A 24,730-nucleotide genomic window follows, 5' to 3' on the forward strand; every position below is an offset into this window, starting at 1 on the left:
GCATCTTCTGTGTATCCTTTCTGTGCTTTGAGTAAAGCAGCACCAAGCCCACATATTTTGTCTTTTTTTCCTCTCTCTCTCTCTCCCTCCCCCTCCCTCCTTTCTCTCTTTCTCACTTTCCTTCTCTCTCTTTTTCTCTTCTCTCTTTCTCTCCCTCTCTCTCCCTCTCCCTGCCTCCATCCCTTTCTCTTTCTCTTTCTCTTTCATTCTCTTCCTCTTTCTTTCTCCCTCTCCCTGCTTCCCTCCCTTACTCTCTCTCTTTTTCTTTCTCTTTCTTTCCCTCACTCTTTTTCTCTCTCTCTCACTCACTCTTTCTTTCTCTTTCTCTCCCTTCTCTCTCACTCCCTTTCTCTCTTTCTTTCTCACTTCCTTTCTCTCTCCCTTTCTCTCTTTCTTTCTCTTCCTTTCTTTCTCCCTCTCCCTGTCCCTGCTTCCCTCCCTTACTCTCTCTCTCACTCTCTCTCTGTCTCTCTTTCCCTTCTTCTCTCTTTCTTTTTCCCTCTCCCTGTCCCTGCTTCCCTCCCTTACTCTCTCTTTTTCTCTCTTTCACTCTCTTTCTTTCTCTTTCACTCTCTTTCATTCTCTTTCGCTCTCCTTTCTTTCTCTCCCTTTCTCTTTTCTTTCTTTCTTTCTTTCTTTCTTTCTTTCTTTCTTTCTTTCTTTCTTTCTTTCTTTCTTTCTTTCTTTCTTTCTTTCTCTCTCTCTCTCTCTCTCTCTCTCTCTCTCTCTCTCTCTCTCTCTCTCTCTCTCTCTCATACATACACACACACACACACTTTGGCCCAGCCTCCCTCAGAGGCTAACTCAAACCAGTCCCCATAGGGGCTGGGAGTGGAGGGGGGGCAGCACCCCCTGTCCCTGACCCTGAGAGCAGGGCCTCGGCTGTGCTCCATGACCCTTCCGCTCGTTCCGTCCTGCCCCCTCTGCCAGCGGAAGGAAGGATGCGGTCTTTTGTCCCGAGGGAATTCCATCCAGCCAAAAACCAATAGAAAGCAACAACATGATTAATTCCAGCTATGCTAATAATGGCGCTGCATTCGTTCCAGTGTTTGGCGGAGGGAGGAGGGGGAGGCCGTTCTCTTGTGCACGCTCTTCCCTCTCTCGTTGCTTTGGCTTTTCCTTTCTTCCTTTCTGCTGCAAACTGGTTAAAGATGTGTTGCGTCTCTTCCAATTACCATTGGTCTTTCCCACCTCCTTTGCTTCGCTGTCAGAAGATTGGAAAAAGTTTGGAAGTCTAATTTGCATTCGATGTGCTAAAATGCCCGCAAGCCTCAAACTTTTGTTATTTGGCTCTCAGTTTCTCTGCCGTTTGCCTGTCTTCCTTCCTCTCTCATCTCCTTTCCAAGATGAAAAATCTCTGGGACAATCCTGCATTCTGAAAAGCAAGTGTGTAGCAATGGGCAGGTGTGGTGACAAGGAGCTGCTGATAGTGTGTGCAACCCATAAAAGATTTCCCCCCCCTCCAAAAAAAATACACACCTGTATACCGTAGTCCTCGTCTTACAACCACAACTGAACCTGAAATGTCCGTTGCTAAGCGAAGACATTTGTTAAGCGAGCTTGGGCCGATTCGAAGACCTTCCTTCCCACATGTGTGAAGTGAATCCCTGCAGTTGTTAAGTTTCCCCGTTGACTGCTTATCAGAAGGTCACAAAAGGGGATCATGTCAACCCGGGACACTGCCATCGTCATAAATACGAGTCAGTTGCTGGGTGTGTGTGTGTGTGTGTCTGAATTTTGATCGCATGAACTTTGGGGGTGCTGCAGTGGTCACAAAGTGTGAAATACGGTCATAACCCATGACGGTGTTTCAGTGCTGTTGCAATTTTGAACGGTCACTAAACAAACTCTTGTGAGTTGAGGACTAACCTGTACATCTTAAAAAGGGGCCAGTTGAGGTCTTCAAGGGCCGTGTGGATTGTGTAGCCTTGGCTGTCCATTCTCCGGCAGATGTTGCGAGGCTGGAAGGCGCTGGCTGCCAGCAGGTTCCAGAATAGGCAGGGGTGGGATCCGACAGGGTTAACTACCAGTTCGGTCATTTACGAGGTTCGGTGATTTACAGTGTGCTTCCCTGCACGCTGCCAGAGTGCGCCTGTAAATCATCATCAGCATGCTGTGTGCAGAGAAGCAGCCTTTCAAAAAGCCCTTTTTTCCTGCATCTGTGTCTCGCACGGCAGCTGAAGTTGAAAAAAATCAGGAAATAAAGGTCAGGTAAGACCCCTGGTGGGCGGGTGGGCAAAAACATCAGCAGACATAGAACCGGTTCTATGTCTGCTGCTCTTCAGAGCTACCGGTTCTACAGAGGTAGAGACAGAACCGGTAGAAACCCACCCCTGAGAACAGGTGCAAATCCAGAGGAGCCGAAACCAGATCTGGATAGGAAGCGGCTGCAAGAAGGCGCTGAGAGCATCAGCTTCTCTCTGCAGGCGTCTCAGCCAAGCAGCAGGGAGGCCCAAACTCGGGTGTTGGCAGGGGTGGGCTTCAAAAGTTTTAGCAAAGGGTGCTCTGCCCGGTTGCTGGGTGGGTGTGGCCTAGTCGGCCTCCTGCACCACGGCGGGGGAGGGTGTTTTTGCCCTCCCCAGACTCCGGAGGCTTTCCTCGAGCCTCCGGGAGGGTGAAAATGGCCTCCCAAGGCTCCGGAGGCTCTCTGGAAGCCGGAAATGGGCCCGTTTCTGGCCTTCCCAAACTTCCAGGAGGCCCATTTTTTGCCCTCCCCAAAACAGGCTGCGTGGGAACTGCGTGGGGCAGGATGGGTGGGGCCAGCCAGGGGTGGGATTTGGGGGTTCTCTGAACTCTGCAGAACCTTAGCTAGGGGCTCTCCCGAACCCCCTGCAGCCCACCCCTGGGCGTCAGTGTCGCTGAGCTCGCATGCCACCCCAGGCCCTCAGGCTTGGCCGTTGTGGAAACCCATCTCTTCCCTTAAGAAGTTGTTTGAAGTATCCAAGCGAATCAAAGGGGAAACGAAGGGAAAATGCAGCAAGGAGAGAAGCAACCTGGAATTAAGGAGAAACTTCCATCCTTCTGAAGTGGGTAAAAATGAGGACCCAGAGAGTTGGGGGCAAGAGTCGGATTCGGTGAACTGCTTGGAGAGGGCTGTAAAGCACCGTGAAGTGGTATATAAGTCTAAGTGTTATTGGTCCTCCCTCCCTCCCTTCTTTCCATGGTGCACAGTGGTTAGAGTGCAGTATTGCAGGCTAACTCTGCCCACTGCCAGCAGTTCGATCCTGACTGTTTCAAGGTTGACTCAGCCTTCCGTCCTTCCGAGGTGGGTAAAAATGAGGACCCAGATTGTTGGGGGTCAATATGCTGACCCTGTAAACTGCTCAGAGAGGGCTGTAAAAGCACTATGAAGCAGCATATAAATCTTTTTTTAAAAAAAATAAACTTTATTAGTCTTTTATATATTTTAGAAAGAAAACAAAATAAAAATCATGACGTTAACAGTTTTGTGACATCCATCTCATCCATTTCTATCTTTTGTGCATATTTACAAATATATAATAATAAAATATAATAATATATTTTGTGCGAATATATACATTTAATCTATGAGTTGCTCATCTTTAATTCCTTCACTTTCTATCTGTCTTAATTGGATCCAATTATACCATTTCCCCCAAATTCTATAGTATTCAGACTCCTCTTTCTCGTGTACCATTAAAGTCAATTTGTCCATTTCATTGCACATGTCATTATTTGCAGCATATAAATCTTACGTGCTATTGCTATCTTCTTGTTTTCTCTCTTCTAGACCCAGCCAGTTCCCAATCCTGTGGCCTATTTCATGCACCGGTCGCCTTGGTGGTTCCATGCATTTGAGACTCTCTTCAACCATTTCATTGAGCTGGTTGTGCCTTTCTTTGTCTTCCTGGGGCGGCGCATGTGCGTGACCCACGGCGTCCTTCAGATCCTCTTCCAGGTAAGTGCATAGGAAGGCTCCTTGCTTTGGGCTCTTCAGCTGTCATCACAGGTCAGGAGTTAATCTTTTTCTGGATTCTCACAGTACACTAAAGTTAAAAAAAAATGGCTTGGTTCCCCTGTCTGCTAAATACAGGTAGTCCTCGACTTACAATCACAATTGAATTTATGTTGCTAAGTGAGAAATTTGCTAAGTGTTTTGCCTATTTTACAACTTTTCTTTTCCCGTTTCTTAAGTGAATCACTGCAATTGTTACGTTAGTCACACGGTTGTTAAGTGGCTTTCCTATTGACTTTGCTTGTCAGAAAGTCTCAAAAGATGATCACATGATCACATGACCCCGGGACACGGCAATCGTCGTATATCTGAACCAATCACCAAGCATCTGAATTTTGATGAATTTTTCATGGAGATGCTTCAATGTTCATAAGTATGAAAAATGGTCCTTATTCAATGCAGTTGTAACTTTGAACAGTCGCCAAATGAACTCTTGTAAGTCCTGTACACCACCAACCTGTAGTAAAGTTTAAAAAATCTTACTACACTCTGAAATTTACCTCATGGTTTTTTTCCTGATAAGTCTGGCTTAACATGTGTGTTCTGACCAAGGCTTCCTGAGACCGTAATTAATCACATGCTTAGTCCAAACAACTCTGTTTTTATTTCAAACAGTCCCTCGAGATAAACACCCACCTTTATCTCCTTTGAATTGCTGCCAACAGCTAAAGTGCAAAATTAACTGTAAAAAGCCAAACGAAGTACGAAGTCCACACAGAGCTTCAAGATTTAATCTGAACAGTGCGAACGACGTTGCTTCCTGCAAAGGTTCCTGTCCCTTTGCATTTCCTTTATATCTTATGGGAGGGCTAATCACCTCCAAGCCGTACTCTCGAGTCACCCCTTTTGTCTTAGCTGCTCTTGCCTTCTGGCAGCTCTGTGTATACGCGCACTGGGAACAGGCTCCCCTTGTTCCTCTGCCTCACTGCTGTCTGATTCTGGAGGCTCCAGAGTCAGCACATAACTCCCAGATGGCCCTGGCCCCATCTCTGCATCGGACACAGGACCCTCGTCCGAGTCCTCCCTAAACTCCCAGACCGGCCCATGTTCCTCCCCACTGTCGGATTCTGCTACCATCTCCGCAGGCTGCCGGCGGACCACAACAGTGTGAAGCAAAAGGTAACAAATGTTAGGTTGCAGATCCTCTTGGTAAGTATCAAGAGGACCACCAGTGGTTCCCGGCCCACTGGTTGGCGACCACTACTCTGGGATAGTCGATCCATAAGCACTTAAGAACAAACCAACCCCAAATCTCTGAGCCTCAACAGCAGGACTTCTATGTGCTCCAGTGGATGTTTACACATCTACAGTGTTTCCTAAGTTACAACTGAGGATCTGCTGGGCTCTGAAAAGAGAAATTGTCTTCAGTAGCAGCTCGTAATGGCCTGCCGCTAAATGCATCCCTCTTATTGCTCTTTAGTTAACATTTAATGGCTGGACGGCAATTAGTTACTGACTTTCTTTCCCTTGTTCATTCTAATGAACAAGAATTAGTCCCAGTGTTGCTTTTTGGCAGTTGGAGGATAAACACTTCTGTTTATTGATCATTTACTGTTCTTTTCTTCATTCCAAAAGGACTTTTATTGGCAGAACCTCAGCTCCAGGGGGGGAACAATCGAGTTGAATGTCAATATTCCACTTGATTTGTAAGGTATTTTTAGGCAAATGTCGATGGAAATTCTCAGTCATCCAGGTCATGGTTGTCCTAAAAGTGCTTTTTCAGGAGGCAACTGGACTTTCTGGTTTTTCTTTGAAGACGTTTTGCTTCTCATCCAAGAAGCTTCTTCAGCTCTGACTGGATGGTAGGGAATGGGAGGATTTCTATTCCTTGCAGACAGCTGGTCATTTGCATCCTTTTAGAGAGACGTTGAGGCCACTTGGAGGTTTATCTGTGTCCTCAGGGTGACCTGAGTAGGGCAAATGAGTTTGGAGCCTTCTTGGCTGCAGAATGGTTTCTGTCCTGTGTCAATATAAATCCTTCCATTCCCCACTTTCCAGTCAGAGCTGAAGAAGCTTCTTCATGAAAAGCGAAACGTCTTCAAAGAAAAACCAGAAAGTCCAGTTACCTCTTGAAAAAGCACCTTTTGGTATTATCACTGAACAGGCCCAGATAAAATATGTTGAGCCAAATGCTTTCTCTAGCTCACCTCTATCGCAAGCAATTGCATGCACGCACAGACACATGCATGCATACTTTCCCGTAAAGGAGGATGTTTTTCTGCTTTCAAAATTTGTTGTGTGAAGTGGGGTTGTATGAGAAGCGTGCATGTCTTCTAGTCTAAGGAACAAATTCTTCCCTTGTTTTATAAACTGTGGGTGTGATGTGCATACATACCCACACAAAAAATCCTTGCAAGTATATATATGCTATTGGATGCTGTAGTAGAAAAGTGGCCCCTTTAAAAATGCATGTTGGAAAGTTTGCCAAAGTATTGCAATGAAAATATTCAGAGAGAGTGGCCCTTTTAGTCCAACTAAAACAGAAAATAATATACTTAATGCCCCAAAAGTAAGAAATTGTAAGAGTCCAGGGCCATCAGACAAGGAATAATGGATGGAAACTGAACAAGGAGAGATTCAACCTGGAAATAAGGATAATTTTTCTGACAATGAGAGCAATCAACCAATGGAGCAGAAGTTGCCTTCAGAAGTTGTGGGAGCTTCATCACTGGATACTTTCAAGAAGAGACTAGACTGCCATTTGTCAGAAATGGTGTAGGGCAGGTGTTCCAACCTTGGCACTTTAAGACTTGTGGACTTCAACTCCCAGAATTCCTCAGCCAGCAAAGCTGGCTGAGGATCTGGGAGTTGAAGTCCAAGTCTTAAAGTTGCCAGGTTAGACACCCTGGTGTAGGGTCTCTTGCTTGGCCAGGGAGGGGTTGGACTAGATGACCTACTGTCAGACTGTGCTCCTTCTAAATCCCAAGAAAGAAATACTCAGACTCCATGGTGTAGAGCAGAATTATTCTTTTACTGGAAATTGAATGGTAGCAACAGAATCAATTCAAACTGAAATATTGGCGGGTAAAATGCATATACAAAGGGATAGAATTGCTCCCCCTCCAGAGATCAAATGATTCTTCCAATTAAAACTTCTGAATAGGATCATGTGGTCATCTCTAGGTGATGATGAGGCTACTGTCAGTGACCTTGACATATTTTGGTAAAAGTTCGCAGTTGCGCAGAAAAAAGGACAGAGGCTAGTGAAGAAATGGAAAGTTAAAACAAAGAATCCCCCTCCTTTCTTAACCCAGCAAAGGAATGCAAAACACCTCCTGCCTTCTTCCCTCCAAGATTCCCCCTCCCACCGTTTCATGACAGCCGAAAGAGAGGTAAAGAGCATAGCAACAAATAAGCAATAATTAGGGGTGAAGATATCTTGATAGTTAGGGATGAATATCTCTTGAGGCTGACATTCGGACCCCTAGAAGAAGGACATTAGTCCCTGTAGAAAAAACAATCATATATTAACATTGGCATACATTTCTATGGTTTATCAGGATATTTGGCATAAAAGTCCTTAAGCAATTCAGGGGCCCTAATGTCTTTCTCATTAACCCATTCAGCATAGGAAGGAGGAAAATGTTTCCACGCTACAAGATATTGGACACGACCCCTCCATTTCCTAGAATCTAGAATTTCTTTAATCTCGAAATGTTGTTCCCCCTCGATCAACAGGGGAATGCGGGTGGATCAGACTGGGTCGGTCAAAGGTACTGGTATGTTCTGGTTTCAACAAACTGACATGGAAAACTGGATGAATACGACGAAGAGTCTTTGGTAAAGTCAGTTGAACAGTCACCGGATTTACAATCCTCTCAAGGTCCCTTCCAATCCTGTTAATCTGTAATCTACTCACTAGGACTGACTTCAAATGCTCCCTGTTAAATAAAAACAAATCAATAAAATTAAATAAACAGCTGGCTTGCTTCGTATAAGGGATGAGCAAAGCAGGTTTTATTTGAGCCCTTCCAGAGATAGAAGAGCTCTTTCCAAATGATTTACGCGGGAACCAAAAGATGCCTCTTGGTCCAGGCACAGAATGAAACAGAGCTGTAGGGTCCCAAGAATGGACCGAAACACAATTCCAGGGTTAAGGGGAAGAGTAGAAAAATAATCAGGAGAGGCAAGAAAAGTTCTGATGGGCATGGGATGTTGCTGCAGTGAGGTATTGCAACTGGAGGGGATGAGGTTTTTAGGAAAGGGGGGCAAAGTGTGGATAGGACATGGAACTGCTGAAGGGAGAAAGGAAGCAAGGTGATGGCGCAATGGTTAGAATGCAGCATTGCAGGCTTACTATGCCCACTGCCACCAGTTCGATTGTCACTGGCTCATGGTTGACTCAGCCTTCCATGGTTGGAAGGTTGGTAAAAATGAGGATCCAGATTGCTGGGGGAAAGATGCTGACGTTTGTAAATCAGAAAGTGCTGTAAAGCACTATGAAGCAGTTGTTGTGGTTAGCTGGCGGCAGGTGAGGACAGCTGTGGAGAGCGAGGACTCAGATGAGGGGCCAGGAGCATTAGGGAGTGGACTGCTGCCTTCAGAGGTTGTGGGGACTGGCAGCAGCGATGAGGAGGTTCCCGAGGAGACTGTGACAAGTGCGTGCGCACGCAGGATTGCTCGCAGGAAAGAGTAGCTACAACAGCATGGGCGACTCGGGAGTAAGGCTGCAAGGTAATGGCCCCTCCTTCAAGAAGATAAAAGCCAGCTGTGCAGCAAACGTTCTTTGTAGGAAGCAAAGAAGTTTTGAAACTCAGCCTCGTGGACATTCCAGTTGGTATTTGAAGACTCTTGTGTTGTAAACTTATTTCTTATCTGTTGTTTTTTGGCAGCCTTGCAAAAACTTGGCAAGGCTCTTGTTGGAGCTAATTAGTTGGAAGCAGCCTTTTATCTGTGAAGAAACAGAATTCATAGATGAAACATTAAAAGGTTGTGCTGCTGCCTTTGTCTTGTATTTGCTCTCTTGGAAACAGGTTTGGGTCAGAACAGCAGTATATAAGTAAGTGCTATTGCTATGTCATCACTCAAATGACATAGATCCCAGAAATGTCAAACTTTCCAACTGAACAGGCTATAGCAAATACTCCTCCCCACAATTAATCTATTAAGCTGATGTTTCACTGAGGTAATGATGAGGCTTACATAAGCAGAATGGCTAGACAGTAATATCATGTGAAAAATAAAAATAAAACAGAGCATGGCACAAGCCCTTTAGATTTGAGTCTGGAAAGCCAGCTGCAGTCTGAAGACGGTTTGTTTATAGCTGCTCAAGATGGAGACTAAACCCTGGATTTATGTTTTGTGTAACACTGAAAATTGAGAATTCCCACCATGCACTGAACCACCATTTTAGGGGGCAGCTTATTGTAGGGGTTTGAGTGAGCCTACCGATTGAGTTGTTGTAAGCTGGGTTCACCAAATCAGAAATGAGGAGGTGATAAGCCGCCTAGGAAAGCTAAGGGAAATCATCAAAATCATTAAAAAGCAACAGAATATTTTGGACATGTGATGCGACACCCAGAAAAATAACAGCCTCCTTCACTTAATCCTCCAGAGAAAGATGGATGGCAAACGAGGTCCAGGCAGAAGAACATCAGGGCTTCAAAATGTGGACAAAACTCAGCAGCCCTTTTTCGTGTGGCTGTTGATAAAAATAGGATTGCCAACATGATCACCAACGTCCGATGATGAATATGGCACAAGAAGAAGAGCCATTGAGTCAAAGGTGTCTTTGTGAGCTTCCTTCTAGAGCTTTCCACCAGGAGCCATCTCCTCCCTGCCACTGCCTTTGCCATGGGGCAGAGTGCAGGCAAACCCGAGTTGTATTGTGTGACTGCAACCCTCCCACCAGTTCGTCAAGAAGGGTGTTGCATTAGGCAGAAATCAAGGTGACGACAGAGGAGGCAGACATTTCCTTCTCTTCTGGTGTAAGGCCCTCTCCTCTTCTGCTTCTACTCCTAATTTATGTTTTAATTGTGTAAATGTGTCTCTATAACCTGAAGCCAAAAACTCTGTTTTAACTGTGATTGCTTGAAGCCCTTTGGGAACAATCCAGAAACGTCCTTAATAGCGTTCCAACCCTCAACCAATGGTAGTTTCTTTCAAAATAAACCCAGTGTGAAGTCTTGACAGGCTCCAATAAAAACCAAATTTTTTTATTAGTTATAAAAATAATTTGAAAGAAACTTGAATTTGTTGTTGAGGTGGGAACATTTCAACTTCTCAAAAACAGAGTTTGAGAAAGGGATTTATTAAGGAAGGGAGGACTGAGCTCTCTGAAACCTTCAGCCTTGTTTGCTTTAAAAAAACAACATCTAACCAAGATATGACTCACACTTTATTTAATCGTGGCATGGACTCAATTAATTGGAAAAGATCAAGAAAATGGGCGGGTAAACAACCACTGCATTAGCTCTGGCACGGCCATTAATGACTGTGGAACTCTCCTCCAAAAATGAGAAAGGAAAGTCATTGGAGGAATAAGATGGGCTTAATTTTGCTTTTCTTGTGGACTTTGGGAGCTGGATTTCTTGGGCATCTGATCAGCTACATAAGATATACCAGCCACGTTCATATAACAAATCAAAATGGATCATTTTTAAGAGCTCAGATCAGTCACTTTGTGAGAACAGAAGTTTTAGTTTTCAAGAATGGACAGAAGTAGGGTGGGTGTTTTTCCTGATTCATCCTTTCCTTTCCTCTCCTCTCCTCTCTTTTCCTTTCCTTTCCTTTCCTTTCCTTTCCTTTCTCTTTCCCTTCCCTTCTCTTAATCTCTTCTTCCTTTCCTCTCCTCTCCTCTCCTCCCCTCCCCTCCCCTCCCCTCCCTCCTCTCTCCCCTCCTCTCCTTTCCTTTCCTTTCCTCTCCTCTCCTCTCCTCCCCTCTCCTCCTCTCTCCTCTCTCATCTCCTCTCTTCTCCTCTCCTCTCCTCTCTTTTCCTCTCCTTTCCTCCCCTCCCTGCCCCTCCCCTCTCTTCTCTTCTCCTCTCCTCTCCTCTCCTTTCCTTTCCTTTCCTTTCCTTTCCTTTCCTTTCCTTTCCCCTTTCCTTCCCTTCTCTTAATCTCTTCTTCCTTTCCCTTTCCTTTCCTTTCCTTTCCTTTCCTTTCCTTTCCTTTCCTTTCCTTTCCTTTCTTTTCTTTCTTTCCTTTCCTTTCCTTTCCTTTCCTTTCCTTTCCTTTCCTTTCCTTTCCTTTCCTTTCCTTTCCTTTCCTTTCCTTTCCTTTCCTTTCCTTTCCTTTCCTTTCCTTTCCCTTCCCTTTCCTTTCCTTTCCCTTCCCTTCCCTTCCCTCCCTTTCCTTTTCTTTCCCTTCCCTTCCCTTGAATCCTGATATACTCCAACTTTGGGGTGAGATAAGTGTTCTTCACTTGAAATAACCCACATCAGAGATAGGCAATAAATAAATTTAACAAAGAAATAAAAGAATCTTGAACTCAGGGCTATATCTGTCATTTGGAGCTTAGGGGGGAAAGAGGAGGAGGGGAGGAGGAGGAGGAGGAGGGCGGCAGTTGACCAAAGCCGGAGCCTCATCCCAAGGATGGTTCAGCATTTGAAATGATTGAATGTATCAATGCTTTCCATTGAAGGCTGTGAAATGTTCCTTGAGTAAAACTTGAGTGACTTCATTGGGTTTCTAGGCAGGAAACATGGAACCCTGCCATTGCCTTTTCCCAAAAGAATCCTTTGATTTCTCCCTCTAGCCTGCAGCCCTGGGCTTCGCTGGGGCTTTTTTCTTTCCAAGTATTAACCAGGCTCAACCTGGCTTAGTTTATTTATTTCTTTATTTTGAGACAAGCCAAAAATCGGATCTCTCGCTATCCAGTTGAGGCAGAGAAACTAGTAATCTAAAACAGAATCCCGGAGGTTTTGCATTGACTCCGTTTTACGGGCCGTTGTCTTCAACAGACCCCCCCCCCCCCCAAAAAAAATCCTAAAATATGGATGAACAATGATATACACATGCATTCAGAAAGCATGCAGACACTTTTGTCCAATTTGTTATGCTGCAGCCTGATTCTACAGTTGTTTGAAATTCATTTCCTCCCCCCTCATTAATCTACACTCAGTACCCCCCATAATGACAAAGTAAAAATGGAATTTTAGAACTGATGAAAGGAGGACAGAATACACTCCCAAAAAGCAGAGTTAAAATTGGAACTGATCTTTATAGGTTACTGAAAAATAAAAAAAGAAACAAGTTTATTTATTTAGCATACTGTATAGTACAGGGGTCCCCAACCACCGGTCCGCGGACCGGGACCGGTCCACGGAACAACTCCTACCGGGCCGCTGGCTTGCTGGGCGCTGCCATCTTTTTTTGATGAAAAAGTGCTTCCGGTGAGCTTTTCCGGGTAGAAAGCTCACCGGAAGCACGTTTTCATCAAAAAAAGATGGCGGCGCCCAGCTGATGCCGGTACCGGGCCGCGGCGTAGAAAAGGTTGGGGATCACTGGTATAGTACATTAACTAGGAGAGTACAATGTTAATACAGAGTAATTGTTTGACTGCCTAAGATGGCTAGTCTGTTCGGCTCACACTTGCACGCTATCCAGAAGTACAATATAAGGGGTGTTCTGCCTTCTGAATGGCTAACAGTGTTCTGCAGTGTCATCTGGGACTTCTTCCCTCCACTGATTAACAAATTAACAGGGTTGGAGGGACCTTGTAGGTCATCTAGTCAAACCCCCTGCCCAAGCAGGAGACCCTACACGATTTCTGACAGAGGGCAGTCCAGTCTCTTCTTGAAAGCTTCCAGGGATGAAGCTCCCACAACTTCTGAAGGCGACTTCTGTTCCATGGGTTGATTGTTCTCTGCAAGAAAGTTTCTCCTTATTTCCAGGTTGAATCTCTCCTGGATCAGTTTCCAATATTTGAAGGGCTGCCACAGAGAGGAGCGGGTCAAGCTATTCTACAAAGCAAAAGGAAGGAAGGAAGGAAGGAAGGAAGGAAGAAAGGAAGGAAGGAAGGAAGGAAGGAAGGAAGGAAGGAAGGAAGGAAGGAAGGAAGGAAGGAAGGAAGGAAGGAAGGAAGGAGAGAAATTGAAAGTGAAAGAAAGGAAGGAAAAGAAAGAAAGAAAGAAAGAAAGAAAGAAAGAAAGAAAGAAAGAAAGAAAGAAAGAAAGAAAGAAAGAAAGAAAGAAAGAGACATCTGAGCAAACCATGGATGGACAAAAGACATATCTAGTTTAAGGAAAAGAAGGATGGGGTGACATGATAGCAGTCTACTAATATCTCAGGGCTTGCCACAAATAAGAGATGAAAAAAAGATGTTGAGACTCTAGAAAGAGTGCAGAGAAGAGCAACCAGGATGATGAGGGGACTGGAGGCTAAAACATACGATGGACGGTTGCAGGAACTGGGCAGGGCTAGTCTAGTGAAGAGAAGGACCAGGGGAGACAGGAGAGCCTGTCTTCCAATATTTGAGGGGCTGCCACAGAGAGGAGGGGGTCAAGCTATATTCCAAAGCCCCCAAAGGCCAGACAAGGAATAATGGATGGAAACTGATCAAGGAGAGATTCAACCTGGAAATAAGAGAAATTTTCATACAGTGAGAACAAGCAACCTATGGAACAGAAGTTGCCTTTGGAAGTTGTGGGAGCTTCATCCCTGGAAGCTTTAAAGAAGAGATTGGACTGCCCTCTGTCAGAAATGGTGCAGGGTCCCCTGCTTGGGCTGGGGGTTGGACTGGATGACCTACAAGTTCCCTTCCAACTCTGCTAATCTGAGAACTAAAAAAATTAATCTGAGATCTAAGTCCTGCTCACCTTGAACTTCCTTGATTCTTATCTAGGGCCAATTTGCTTGGGCCATTAGTTGTAGAGAGTTGAAGCTTGCAATAAATTTTTATACAGGTAGTCCTCAAGTTACGAGTCATTTGTTTAAGTGAGTTTTGCCCCGTTTTACAACTTTTCTTGCCCCAGTCATTAAGTGAATCACTGCAGATGTTGAGTTAGTAACACAGTCGTTAAGTGAATCTAGTTGACTTCGCTGGTCAGAAAGTCGCAAAAGGGGTGACATGACATGACCTCAGGACATTGCAACTGTCATAAATATGAGTCAGTTGCCAAGCGTCTGAATTTTGACCACGGGGAGGCCCACAATAGTTGTAAGTGTGAAAAACGGCCATCAGTCACTTTTTTAAAGTGCCATTCTAACTTCGAATGGTCACTAAACGAACTGTTATAAATCAAGGGCTACCTGTAGCTATTTGAACTGTCTGGATCTCCTTGTTGTGGTTCGCCGGCAGCCTGTACAGACGGCAGCAAAATCGGACAGTGGAGAAGAAAGGGGGACCAGTCCGGGAGTCAGGAGAGGACTCGGACGAGGGTCCTGCGTCCGATGCAGAGATGAAGCCAGGACCATCTGGGAGTGGGGTGCTGCCTCCGGAGCCTTCGGAGTCTGGCAGCAGTGAGGCTGAGGACCCAGGGGAGCCAGTGTGTGTGTGCTCAGAGTTGCTAGAAGGTGAGAGCAGCTGAAACTAAAGGGGCGACTCGGGAGTAAGGCTGGGAGGTGATTTCCCCTCCCAGAAGGGATAAAAGTCAGACCTCAATGACGAAACCTTTGCAGGAAGCAAGGTAGTTCGATCAGTTCCGAGTCCTCCTTGAAGCTCTGTGTACTTTGGTTGTTTTTTTTCTGGTACTTTGGTTGGTTTCTTTTATAGTTAATTGGATACTTCTGTTTTTGGCAGCATCCCACAGAAGTAGAAGGTGTGTGCTGATCTTGGGGAACTGTTTAAAATTAGTTCTTGGCTGGGAATGTAAACAATTCCCAGCATTGCAATAAAGTAGGTTTTGCTTTTAAAACGAGTTTGTGATTAATTACGTTTGACGAAGCCTGGGTCAGAACACCCCTGATTTCTTTTTCCTAAATGCATCAGATTCAAGCAGCTTGAAGAAGTTGGTGCTACAACTGCATCTGCCCTCCCAGAAGACACCACTAATAACTCTGTTTAGGCACAGACTATGCAGTTGGTTTTTCTTTTCTTTTTTCTTTTTTTCTTTTTGCTGGGAATTTATCATCTTTGATTTTACATTTTAAAAAATGTTTACTAGCATCTGAGCGTAATTGAGGGAAATCAAATGTGATTACTCGTCAAGTTCAGCTGGCTAGAACTCGAAATTGTGGTTTGAGGGACGGGTATTTGCTTCATCCTTTCATTAAAAAGGTTTCAAACGTCACGCATAGAAAGCAGCAAATGTAGCTTAAGCCAGACCTACGACCTGTCATTATAAACATTTCAGCTGAGCAGTTTTCAAGATTGCATTTTTTAAAGAGGCTCCTCTGTGCGTTGCTAGAACTTCTGTGGTACACTTTACGTTAAGATTCAGGAAATTGTCCGTTGCATTTTGCAGAGTTTATTTTTCCAACTGCCGCTCGGTTGTTGCCAATGTTGATCTTCGTTTACAAATGAAAATCCATACCCATCTTCATGTGGACTTTACAAACAAGAGGCCGTCTCTCTCTCTCTCTCTCTCTCTCTCCCCGTGCTTTTCTTTAAGAAGTGCATGTTTGTATTCTTAGAGTTGTGGTCCATCGTGCCAAAATCTGAAAAGAGCTGAAGAAGCTTCTTGGATGAGAAGCGAAAGGTCTTCAACAAAAAAAAAAAAACAGAAAGTCCAGTTGCCTCTTGAAAACAAAAGCACCTTTGGGACAACCGTGACCTGGATGGCTGAGAATCTCCGTAAACGTGCTGCTTTCTTGTGCTCAAGTCTAATCTAGTTTTTGTGTAAATTGAGTAAGTTTATATAACAACTAGCTCAATACCCGTGCTTTACTATGAAAGTATGTGGTCGGGCCTAGTTTTTGAGGAGGAAAATAAGGGGGGGAAATTGTGCCTCTGCCTACCAGCATCCATTGGTATTCATCTGTCTAGCATCCTGTCATCCTCTCTCTGTGTGAGAGAGTTGAGGGCTATTTGGAAACTGAAACAGTATTTGCTGCATGAGCAAGGAGGAGACCGCAAGGAGCCTGGGCGTGGCTTAGCTCAATTGTTTTGTACTAAAGCTGCTTAGTGCTGTAAAACTAAAACTGAACCTCCTCTCCTCTGCTTGTGTTTTGCATTTGGAAGAGATTTCTTTCCAGGTGGGGAGGGGGGAGTAGAACTCCTTAGCATCAGAGCGTGTTAATAATAATATATGAAATACAAATGCTCTGATGGTCATTTCAAAATATCCTTTCTTAGTGAGTACCTAGAAGCCAAGACAAAAAAATTGCTTTTTCATCCCTTGTTGTAGACCCTGGGGTTCTCCATGAGTCACTGAGTTGGCCACCCTCCTAACTGGACGTCCAGCTTGGCCCCTACCCAGGGCTTCCTCTCCACACAGAACAGAGAAAGCTCTGCAGAAACATGTCCTGGTTTCCAACCAAGGACCACCGGATAAGTTTGATGAGCTCAGCAAACACTCATCTACCTCCGAGATGCAGCCTCAAGGGTGGCTCTTCACCCCAAGCTGGCCGTCCTTGTGGCCCAAGTGCTAGGAACCTCCCCCAAAGCAGCCACATTTCTGAGGAAAACAAAAGCTCTGGGTCTTAAGGTGCATCCCCTGATTTTCCTTTCTTGCAGGGGTGACCCCAGAGGAAGGTCCAAAAAGTTAAATAAGGTCTCCTGCCTTGAGCGGTGGGGGGGGGGTGTTGGACTAGAAGACCTCCGAAATCCCTTCCAACACCACGTTTCTAAATCCTGATGGCAGCCCCAAGTGAAGTTCTCCCCCTTTTTTTTATTCACACAAAATGCAGGTTAAAAAGGGGGTGGGCTTTGATGGTGCGATTATGGCTGTCACTTTGACTATATTTTTTTTAATATATACTCCCCAGGTGATCTTGTCTTCTTGCCAGCTCTAGTCTCACGGTGATAAAATCGTTGCAGGGAGGAACATCAGTTTAACTTTAGCTACAGCAGGGCAATTATCTTTCTTTCCTTCTCACATTATTACTGTGTGCTGCCATGAAGCCAGGGGGTTGGTAACAGAGGCTTTTTCAAAACTTAGTAGAAATCAAATCTACTCTGTTGATTTGATGAACATATTTGTCAGAGGGAGAGGGAGAGGGAGAGGGAGGAAGAGAGAGAGACAGAGAGAAAGACAGAGAGAGAGAGAGAGAGAGAGAGAGAGAGAGAGAGAGAGAGGAGAGACAGAAGAGAGACAGAGACAACAGAGACACACACACAGAGAGAGAGAGAGAGAGAGAGAGAGAGAACAGAGACAGAGAGGACAGAGAGAGACAGAGACAGAGACAGAGAGAAAGACAGAGGAGAGACAGAAGAGAGACAGAGACAACAGAGAGAGAGAGAGAACAGAGAGAGAGAGAGAAAGACAGAGAGGAGAGACAGAAGAGAGACAGAGACAATAGAGAGAGAGAGGAGAGAGAGAGAGAAGAGACAATGGAGAGACAGAGAGAGAGGAGAGACAGAGAGAAGAGAGACAGAGACAACGGAGAGAGAGAGAGAGAGAGAGAGAGAGAGAGAGAGAGAGAGAGAGAAACTACATACACCTGATAGAACTCAATGGAAGGTGATATAATAAAGGAAATTGAATGGCATGTTAAATGTAGTTGGCAGGCATTCATCAAGCTAAGTGTAATTTTCAACAACAACCTCCCTCCCTCTATGCCTGAAGAGAAAAATTTTCGGACACTAACCCCACAATCATTTCAAAAGCTACAAGAGGTGCAAAAAGTCATAGAAAGATCCACACTTGGCATCATAAGACAAGACAGAAAGACACGCACATGGATTAGAGAACAAACGAAAGCACACAATGTCATCAAGAGACTAAAAGAATTGAGGGCAGGTGGACCAAGGCGGGTCATAGAATGGATCCAATAAAAAGCGCCCACGAAAGAGATGACATCTTCAAGTATGGTGGTGACATGTCCCTGTCGGAATCTGATTCGGAGGAGAAGGCCGAACAGCTGACAGGGAGTGGGAGTGTGGCTATGTTGGCTGTGGAAGATACTGGGGAAGGGCAAAGTCCAGCTGGGCAGAGCAGGGAAGAGGTAGAACAAGGGAGAGGGAGTTCAGAGGAAGACCCAGGCCCACCCCCTCTTCATCCTAGGGCATGCAGGGAGGAATGGAGAAGAGAGCAACGTGGGTTGCCTGGCTTATGGGGGAGGAGAGGGCCCTGATTCCCTTCATTAGCTGCAGCTAGGAACACAGTGTTTAAAAAGGGAAGCTGCGCACAGCAAGTTGTTGGGAGCAAATGTGAATTATCTGGTATTGAGGCTTATCTGTATTCCTGGCGTCTTGCCAACTGTGTTTGCTTTCAAGTCTGAAATTCCTTCTCCTGCCCTGTCAAGTTAATTACTGCAGCTTGGTTTGTTTGGATTTTTAGTTACAGTTTGTATGTACTCTGTTTTCGGACTGAATTTCCTCCACTTAAAGACTGTTCTTGGGAGAGTTTTTTTTTTCCATCCGAAGGTAACCTGGACATTGGGGGCAAAGGTGGCGGTATTAAAGGGACACTTCTTGTTTATGTGACTGTGTTGCCTTTGTGCCACGCCCCTTTGGGTCATCACAGGTGGGCCCAACTTGCAAAAGGAAGCTCAGAACCATTTGGTTTGGAAACATGCAGAAGAGGCCTTCATCCTGTAGTGCAGTGGCCCCCAACCTTTTTTGTGCCATGGCCCGGTACCGGCATCACAAAATGATCTGCGGCTCGGTACCGGCGTCAGCACGCATGGCAAGGCGAGCCGAGCGACCGGCCAGCCAGCCATCCCCCGCTTCTCCCCACCACCTTCAACTCCTCCTTTGTACCTTTGTCGATGGGCTTCGGGACGGCTTCGGGACGGTCGCTCGGCTCACCTTGCCTTGGGTGCTGAAAGAATCCTCGTGCCTTAGTTTTGTTCGAAGCCGACCCCCCCCTTCGATGAAACTAAGGCGCGAGGATTCCTTCAGGACCCAAACGCCGTTTTCCAACCAGAAAAGCTCACCAGAAGCACTTTCTCATCAAAACAAGATGGCGGCGCCCAGCAAACCGGCGGCCTGGTAGAAAATGTTCCACGGACCGATACCGGTCCGGGGCCCGGTGGTTGGTGACCCCTGCTGTAGTGTATAGACAATGGCTAAGATGATGTTGATGATGATGATGATGATGATAGCCAGGGTAATACCCTGTGTGCCTCAGGAAGAGACAGGGCTTGGTGGAGTAATTGTACAGGTAGTTCTCAACTTACAACAATTCACTTAGTGACTGTTCAGAGCTACAACATTGCAGGAAAAAGTGACTTGGGACCATTTTTCGCACCATCCCCATTTGATCATGTGATCAAAATTCAGGTGCTTGGCAGCTGACTTGTATTTATGACCGTTGCTATTTCCCAAGGTCAATGGGATCTCCTTTTGCGACCTTCTGACAAGCAAAAGTCAGTGGTGTAGCCAGATTCACTTAACAACCGGGTGATTAACTGATCAAGTGCAATGATTCACTTAATGACTGTGGCAAGAAAGGTTGTAAAATCAGGCAAAACTCCACTGAACAAGTGTCTCACTTAACAACATGAATGTTGGGCTCCGTTGTGGTCGTGCATCGAGGAGTTACTTAATCAACATATAGACTAGAAAACAGAGGGTCCAGGGAGGTTTCTGGCATGTAAAGGAATGGGTTGACTGCCTCTCCCTGTGACTCCCCAAAACTGGGCTTTTAATATCTGCTGTTTGCGATTTGGACTAATCCATGAGCCTTCAAAGCTGGTTGCCAGATCAATGCGCTATGAATTTATCCAGTCCCTTTTTAAAACTCTGACTTGGAGAGTAGGATCTTGACTGACACGTACAAAAACTGGATGTCACCTCTTAAATTGTCAAGAACTTTTTCCCTGATCAGCTTTAAAAAAAAAGCAGCGGGTGGAGAAATCCAAAATGCAGATTAGATTTACAAATAGCCTCAAAATGAAGTCAGCATTTCTTCTCCGATTAGATTTGATCTACTTAGTAATATCCAGTAGCAAAATCTTGCCATAGGCCCAAATAACGGAGTTGGAAGGGACCTTGGAGGTCTTCTAGCCCAACCCCTTGCTCAGGCAACAAAACTTATACCACTTCAGACAAATCGTTGTCCAATCTCTTCTTAAAAACTCCCAGTGTTGTTGGAGCATTTACAACTTCTGGAGGCAAGTTGTTCCACTGATTAATTGTTCTAACTCTCAGGAAATTCCTCCTTAGTTCCAGGTTGCTTCTCTCCTTGATCGGTTTCCATCTGTTGCTTCTTGTCCTGCCTGCAGGTGCTTTGGAGCAGTGGTCTCCAGCCTTGGCAACTTTAAGACTTGTGGACTTCAACTCCCAGAATTCCTCAGCCAGCTGGCTGAGGAATTCTGGGAGTTGAAGTCCACATGTCTTAAAGTTGCTAAGGTTGGAGACCCCTGCTTTGGAGAAGAGGTTGACCTTCTGTTCTTTGTGGCAGCTCCTTCAGTCTCTGGAGAATGTCACCAAAGAGGCCAGGTGTAAGCCTTTTCCACAGCAGTCATGTCTTCAGGAATAATGTTTTCCTCAAAGACTAAGTTGGCCCATCACTGCTACTAAATTAGAAATTAGATTAGATTAGATTAACAGAGTTGGAAGTGACCTTGTAGGTCATCTAGTCCAACCATGCATCCAAGCAGGAGACCCTACACCATTTCTGACAGGTGGCAGTCCAGTCTCTTCTTGAAAGCCCCCAGTGATGAAGCTCCCACAACTTCTGAAGGCAACTTCTGTTCCATGAGTTGATGGTTCTCACTGTCAGAAAATGTCTCCTTATTTCCTGGTTGAATCTCTCCTTGTTCAGTTTCCATCCATTATTCCTCGTCTGGCCTTCGGGTGCCTTGGAAAATAGCTTGCCTCCCTCCTCTCTGGGGCAAATTGTTTAATTATTTTAATTGTTTAAACTTGTTTAAGAGCTGTTTTTTTCCAGAAAGTCTTTGCAGGCAGACAGATGTTTGAATGAGCTGTGCAGAACTAATGTCAATTGATCAATTGATCAGTGATATATCTGATAAAATGAGGATTCATTTTGCATGGTCTAAGGTCAGTTATGCTAATTTAATTGTGTGTATTACCAGAACGATGCCTGTAAATCAGTCGGCATCATTTTAAGATGGAGGAGCATATAATAAGCCTTAGTAAATAAACTCTGGAAGCAAAGAGCTTGTTATGAACCGATCCCTGGCCTCCCAGTTACAAAACATGATATTTACAACGCACTTTGGGCGGTCCAGACCACTTCACCCGTCTTCCAGTTGTGGCAGAAACCCTACTTTTTCCAGCTGTCCTGGTGGGCGGAGCAATTTGGAGGCTTAAAAAAAGAGCCAGCTTTCTTTCAGGCTGCATACGCTGTGTGTATCCTCGGCCTTCCGTCCCCACCTGTGATTCCCTAACATGTGTTTTGAGAGAAGACCTCAGTGACATGTTGCAGGGGATTTTACAGAAAACACATCCTCTTCCTTCTTGGCTAACCTCTCAACATCTGGATGCTGTCTCTCTCATGGGCTACCTCTTCTGCCCTAGGAGCAGTTTCCTCCCCCACTTTCCAGTGCTGGAAAGGAGAATCACCCAGGGAAGATAGAAGATTCCGGACAAAGAAGCAGAAGGGCCCTCTTCCCTCAGAGCCTGCCATTGGATGTAGGAATACCCACCATTGTTTTAATTAGAGAAATTGTGTGTGTGTGTGTGTAGTCCATCTAGTCCAACTCCCCACCAAGCAGGAGACCCTACACCTACACCGTTTCTGACCGATGGCAGTCCAGTCTGTTCTTGAAAGCTTCCAGGGATGAAGCTCCTACAACTTCTGAAGGCAACTTCTGTTCCATGGGTTGATTGTTCTCACTGTCAGAAATTTTCTCCTTATTTCCAGGTTGAATCTCTCCTTGTTCAGTTTCCATCCATTATCCCTTGTCTGGCCCTCAGGTGCTTTGGAAAATAGCTTGGCCTCTTCCTCTCTATAGCAGCCCCTCAAATATTGGAAGACTGCTATCCTGTCTCCCCTGGTCCTTCTCTGCACCAGACTAGCCAGGCCCAGTTCCTGCAACCATTCATTATATGTTTGAGCCTCCAGTCCCCTAAAATCATCCTGGTTGCTCTTCTCTGCACTTTTTCTAGAGTCTCAACATCTTTTTTATAGTGTGGTGACCAAAACTGGATGCAGTACTCTAGATGTGGCCTTACTAAGGCTTTACAGAGTGGTCTTAGTACCTCCCTTGATCTTGATTGTATCCCTCTCTTAATGCAACTTGGGATTGCGTTGGCTTTTTTGGTTGCCACTGCACACTGCTGGCTCATAACTGGTTGTCCACTAAGACTCCAAAATCCCTCTCACAGTTACTGCCTAGTTTCTCCAGTCTATACGTGTACTTTTGGTTTTTCTTGCCTAAGTGTAAGACTTTACTTTTCTCTACACTGAATTTCATATTTTGATACCCCTTACAGAGTAAGATGGACTAAAGAGGTTTGTTACTCTTTAAGGTTGCCTGTTGGAATGTTTGATGGGCACCTCAATGAGCAGGTCTAGGACATCTCGCCATGGCTAACTTGCTTCAGCCAACTTACCACAGGACAAGAGTTACACTCATCTTAGAGAAATGGTGGAATAGAATCATTAAAGAAAAGATGCCACAGAAGGGACAAAATGAAATGTGAATCACAAATTTTTTTTTTAGATTATTTTAAATAATTTTATTGTTCAGTTGTCCCCTGGTAAGTTGTCTCATGCTGAATTGGCCATGGTGAGTTGACCACCGCGAATTGGCTGTGAAAAGTTGGCTGAGGCAAGTTGTCCCATCCTCCCAGCGAACACACAAGGCTGAGCTATCTGTGCCTTTGGCTTGATCCAGCACTTTGGTTATGTCAAAGTTTGTAAGTCTTCCACATCCTCCTTCTTTTTCCCCATAGAAAGAAAAGGGAAAGGCCACACACATCTTGAAGGTAGTTGGCTGTTCACCATTAGAGCTGTGGTGGCGCAGTGGTTAGAATGTAGTATTGCAGGCTAATTCTGCTGATTGCCAGCAGTTCGATCCTGGCCTGCTCAAGGTTGACTCAGCCTTCCATCCTTCCGAGGTGGGTAAAATGAGGACCCAGATTGTTGGGGGCAAGAGGCTGACTCTAAATTTCTTAGAGAGGTCTAAAACACTATGAGGCAGTATATGAGTCTAAGTGCTATTGCTATTGATTCAGCCTTCCATCTTTCCAAGGTTGGTAAAATGAGGACCCAGAGGATTGGGGGCAAATATGCTAACTCTGTAAATGGCTTAGAGAGGGTGTAAAACACTATGAGGCAGTATATAAGATTTAAGTGCTATTTACTATGTCTGCATTACTATTACTATTAATCTTCTCATCACTCCTTATCACCCATCCCCTCCCACTTGGGACTGTATGACTGTAACTTTGTCACTGGTATCCTTACGATTTATATTGACCGTTTCCTAGTATGATTTGATTGCTTATTGTACCCTATGACTATTATTATTAAGTGTTGTACCTTATGATTCTTGACTCTTGATGAATGTATCTTTTCTTTTATGTACACTGAGAGTATTTACACCAAGACAAATTCCTTGTGTGTCCAGTCACACTTGGCCAATAAAAGAATTCTATTTCTATTTCTACTTCTACTTCTATTTCTATTGACTCAGCCTTCCATCCTTCCAAGGTTGGTAACATAAGGACCCAGATTGTTGGGGGCAAATATGCTGATTGTAAATGGCTTAGAGACGGCTGTAAAGCACTGTGAAGCGGTATATAAGTTTAAGTGATATTGCCATTATTTTTGCAACGGTCCAAGGCTATTAAAAAAAAAAAGAATTGCAACTATCATAAAAAAAAGGAATTGTCTCCTTGTGGCCTGTTCCTTGGAGGCACCTGCCTGCTCACACTTGGGAATAATGTCCTGAAAGGTAGAGCTGGACCTCCAGATTTGATGGACTTTGATGGACTCAGATTCCCATAGTTGGTGGTCAGGATGAACAGTCATCATGCTGGACAGCAACCGAGAGACGAGACCAAGTTGGAAAAAGCTGCCTTAGATCCTTATTCACTCGATTCCTTTCAAATCAGCATGGAAGGATGTTTTTTTAAATTTTGGAATGAAGAACTCCAAAAGAGTACAATCAGAAAGTAGGTTAGCACTGTCAGGAAGGGAAGGAGGAGAAAGCACAAGATCAGCGCCCAATGCACCGTTCAAGTTGGGGTCACTGCAAACATGTTGCACCCATCTCTCTCTCCCTAGGCAGTGCTGCACCAGAGAACTATGCCTGACCAGGATTCTCCAGGGTTGTGACTTGTACTCTCCTACTTCTAGTCTTGGAACGGAGAGGTTGGAGTTGTAGGATGTGGTTTATTTTTTTACGATGTGACTTGGGCAACTTCCAAAAGGCACAGGATGTTTTGGACTCTGGATGGAAGGAGAGGTTGGCTAAATGGGACAATGCGCTATCTCACTGGATTGAAAGAATTGTCCTGTTTCTCTTTTCCAAAACAACAACGGGCGTGGCGGAAGGAGGCTCAGAGCAAGCAGGAAAATATCAACAGCAAGAGAAGGATTCTTTGTGCCATATCAGAAAAGAGCATTAGGTCCGCCTCCAACTCGTAGGACCCCCCCCCCCCCCACCCCCAGAGAAGAGAAAGTTAGCAAGGGGTAAAAGAGAACTCTCTTAGAGCCTTAGGAAAACTCCTGTCGGCTGTCCTAGTAAGTCTTAACCCTCAATCGATCAAATCTCTGGCTTATCTGGGAAAGTTTTGGAGGTCCAGCATTGAACTGGGATGATGTGTGAAACCCACATGTTGGGTATTGAGGG

At 45.0% G+C, this 24,730-nt stretch overlaps 1 protein-coding gene and 1 long non-coding RNA gene across 4 annotated transcripts in view; one reads left to right on the forward strand and one right to left on the reverse strand.

Annotated features, from left to right (window-relative positions):
• The window catches only part of LMF1 (lipase maturation factor 1), a 189,246-nt gene that overhangs the window by 127,027 nt on the left and 37,489 nt on the right, over positions 1 to 24,730 (forward strand). For all 3 annotated transcript variants that reach the window (XM_087973143.1, XM_087973142.1, XM_087973144.1), the window contains one exon: positions 3,752 to 3,919. In XM_087973143.1, coding sequence (XP_087829269.1) covers positions 3,752 to 3,919 — 168 coding nt within the window. The remainder of the gene's footprint in view (positions 1 to 3,751; positions 3,920 to 24,730) is intronic.
• Positions 1 to 24,730, reverse strand: part of LOC148129639 (uncharacterized) — a 57,135-nt gene that overhangs the window by 30,616 nt on the left and 1,789 nt on the right. The gene's annotated exons all lie outside the window — the stretch shown is intronic.

Source organism: Notechis scutatus, chromosome 12 (genome assembly GCF_049901735.1).
Source record: "Notechis scutatus isolate UNSWTSFEM ecotype Mainland chromosome 12, rNotScu1.2, whole genome shotgun sequence".
Lineage (NCBI taxonomy): Eukaryota > Metazoa > Chordata > Lepidosauria > Squamata > Elapidae > Notechis > Notechis scutatus.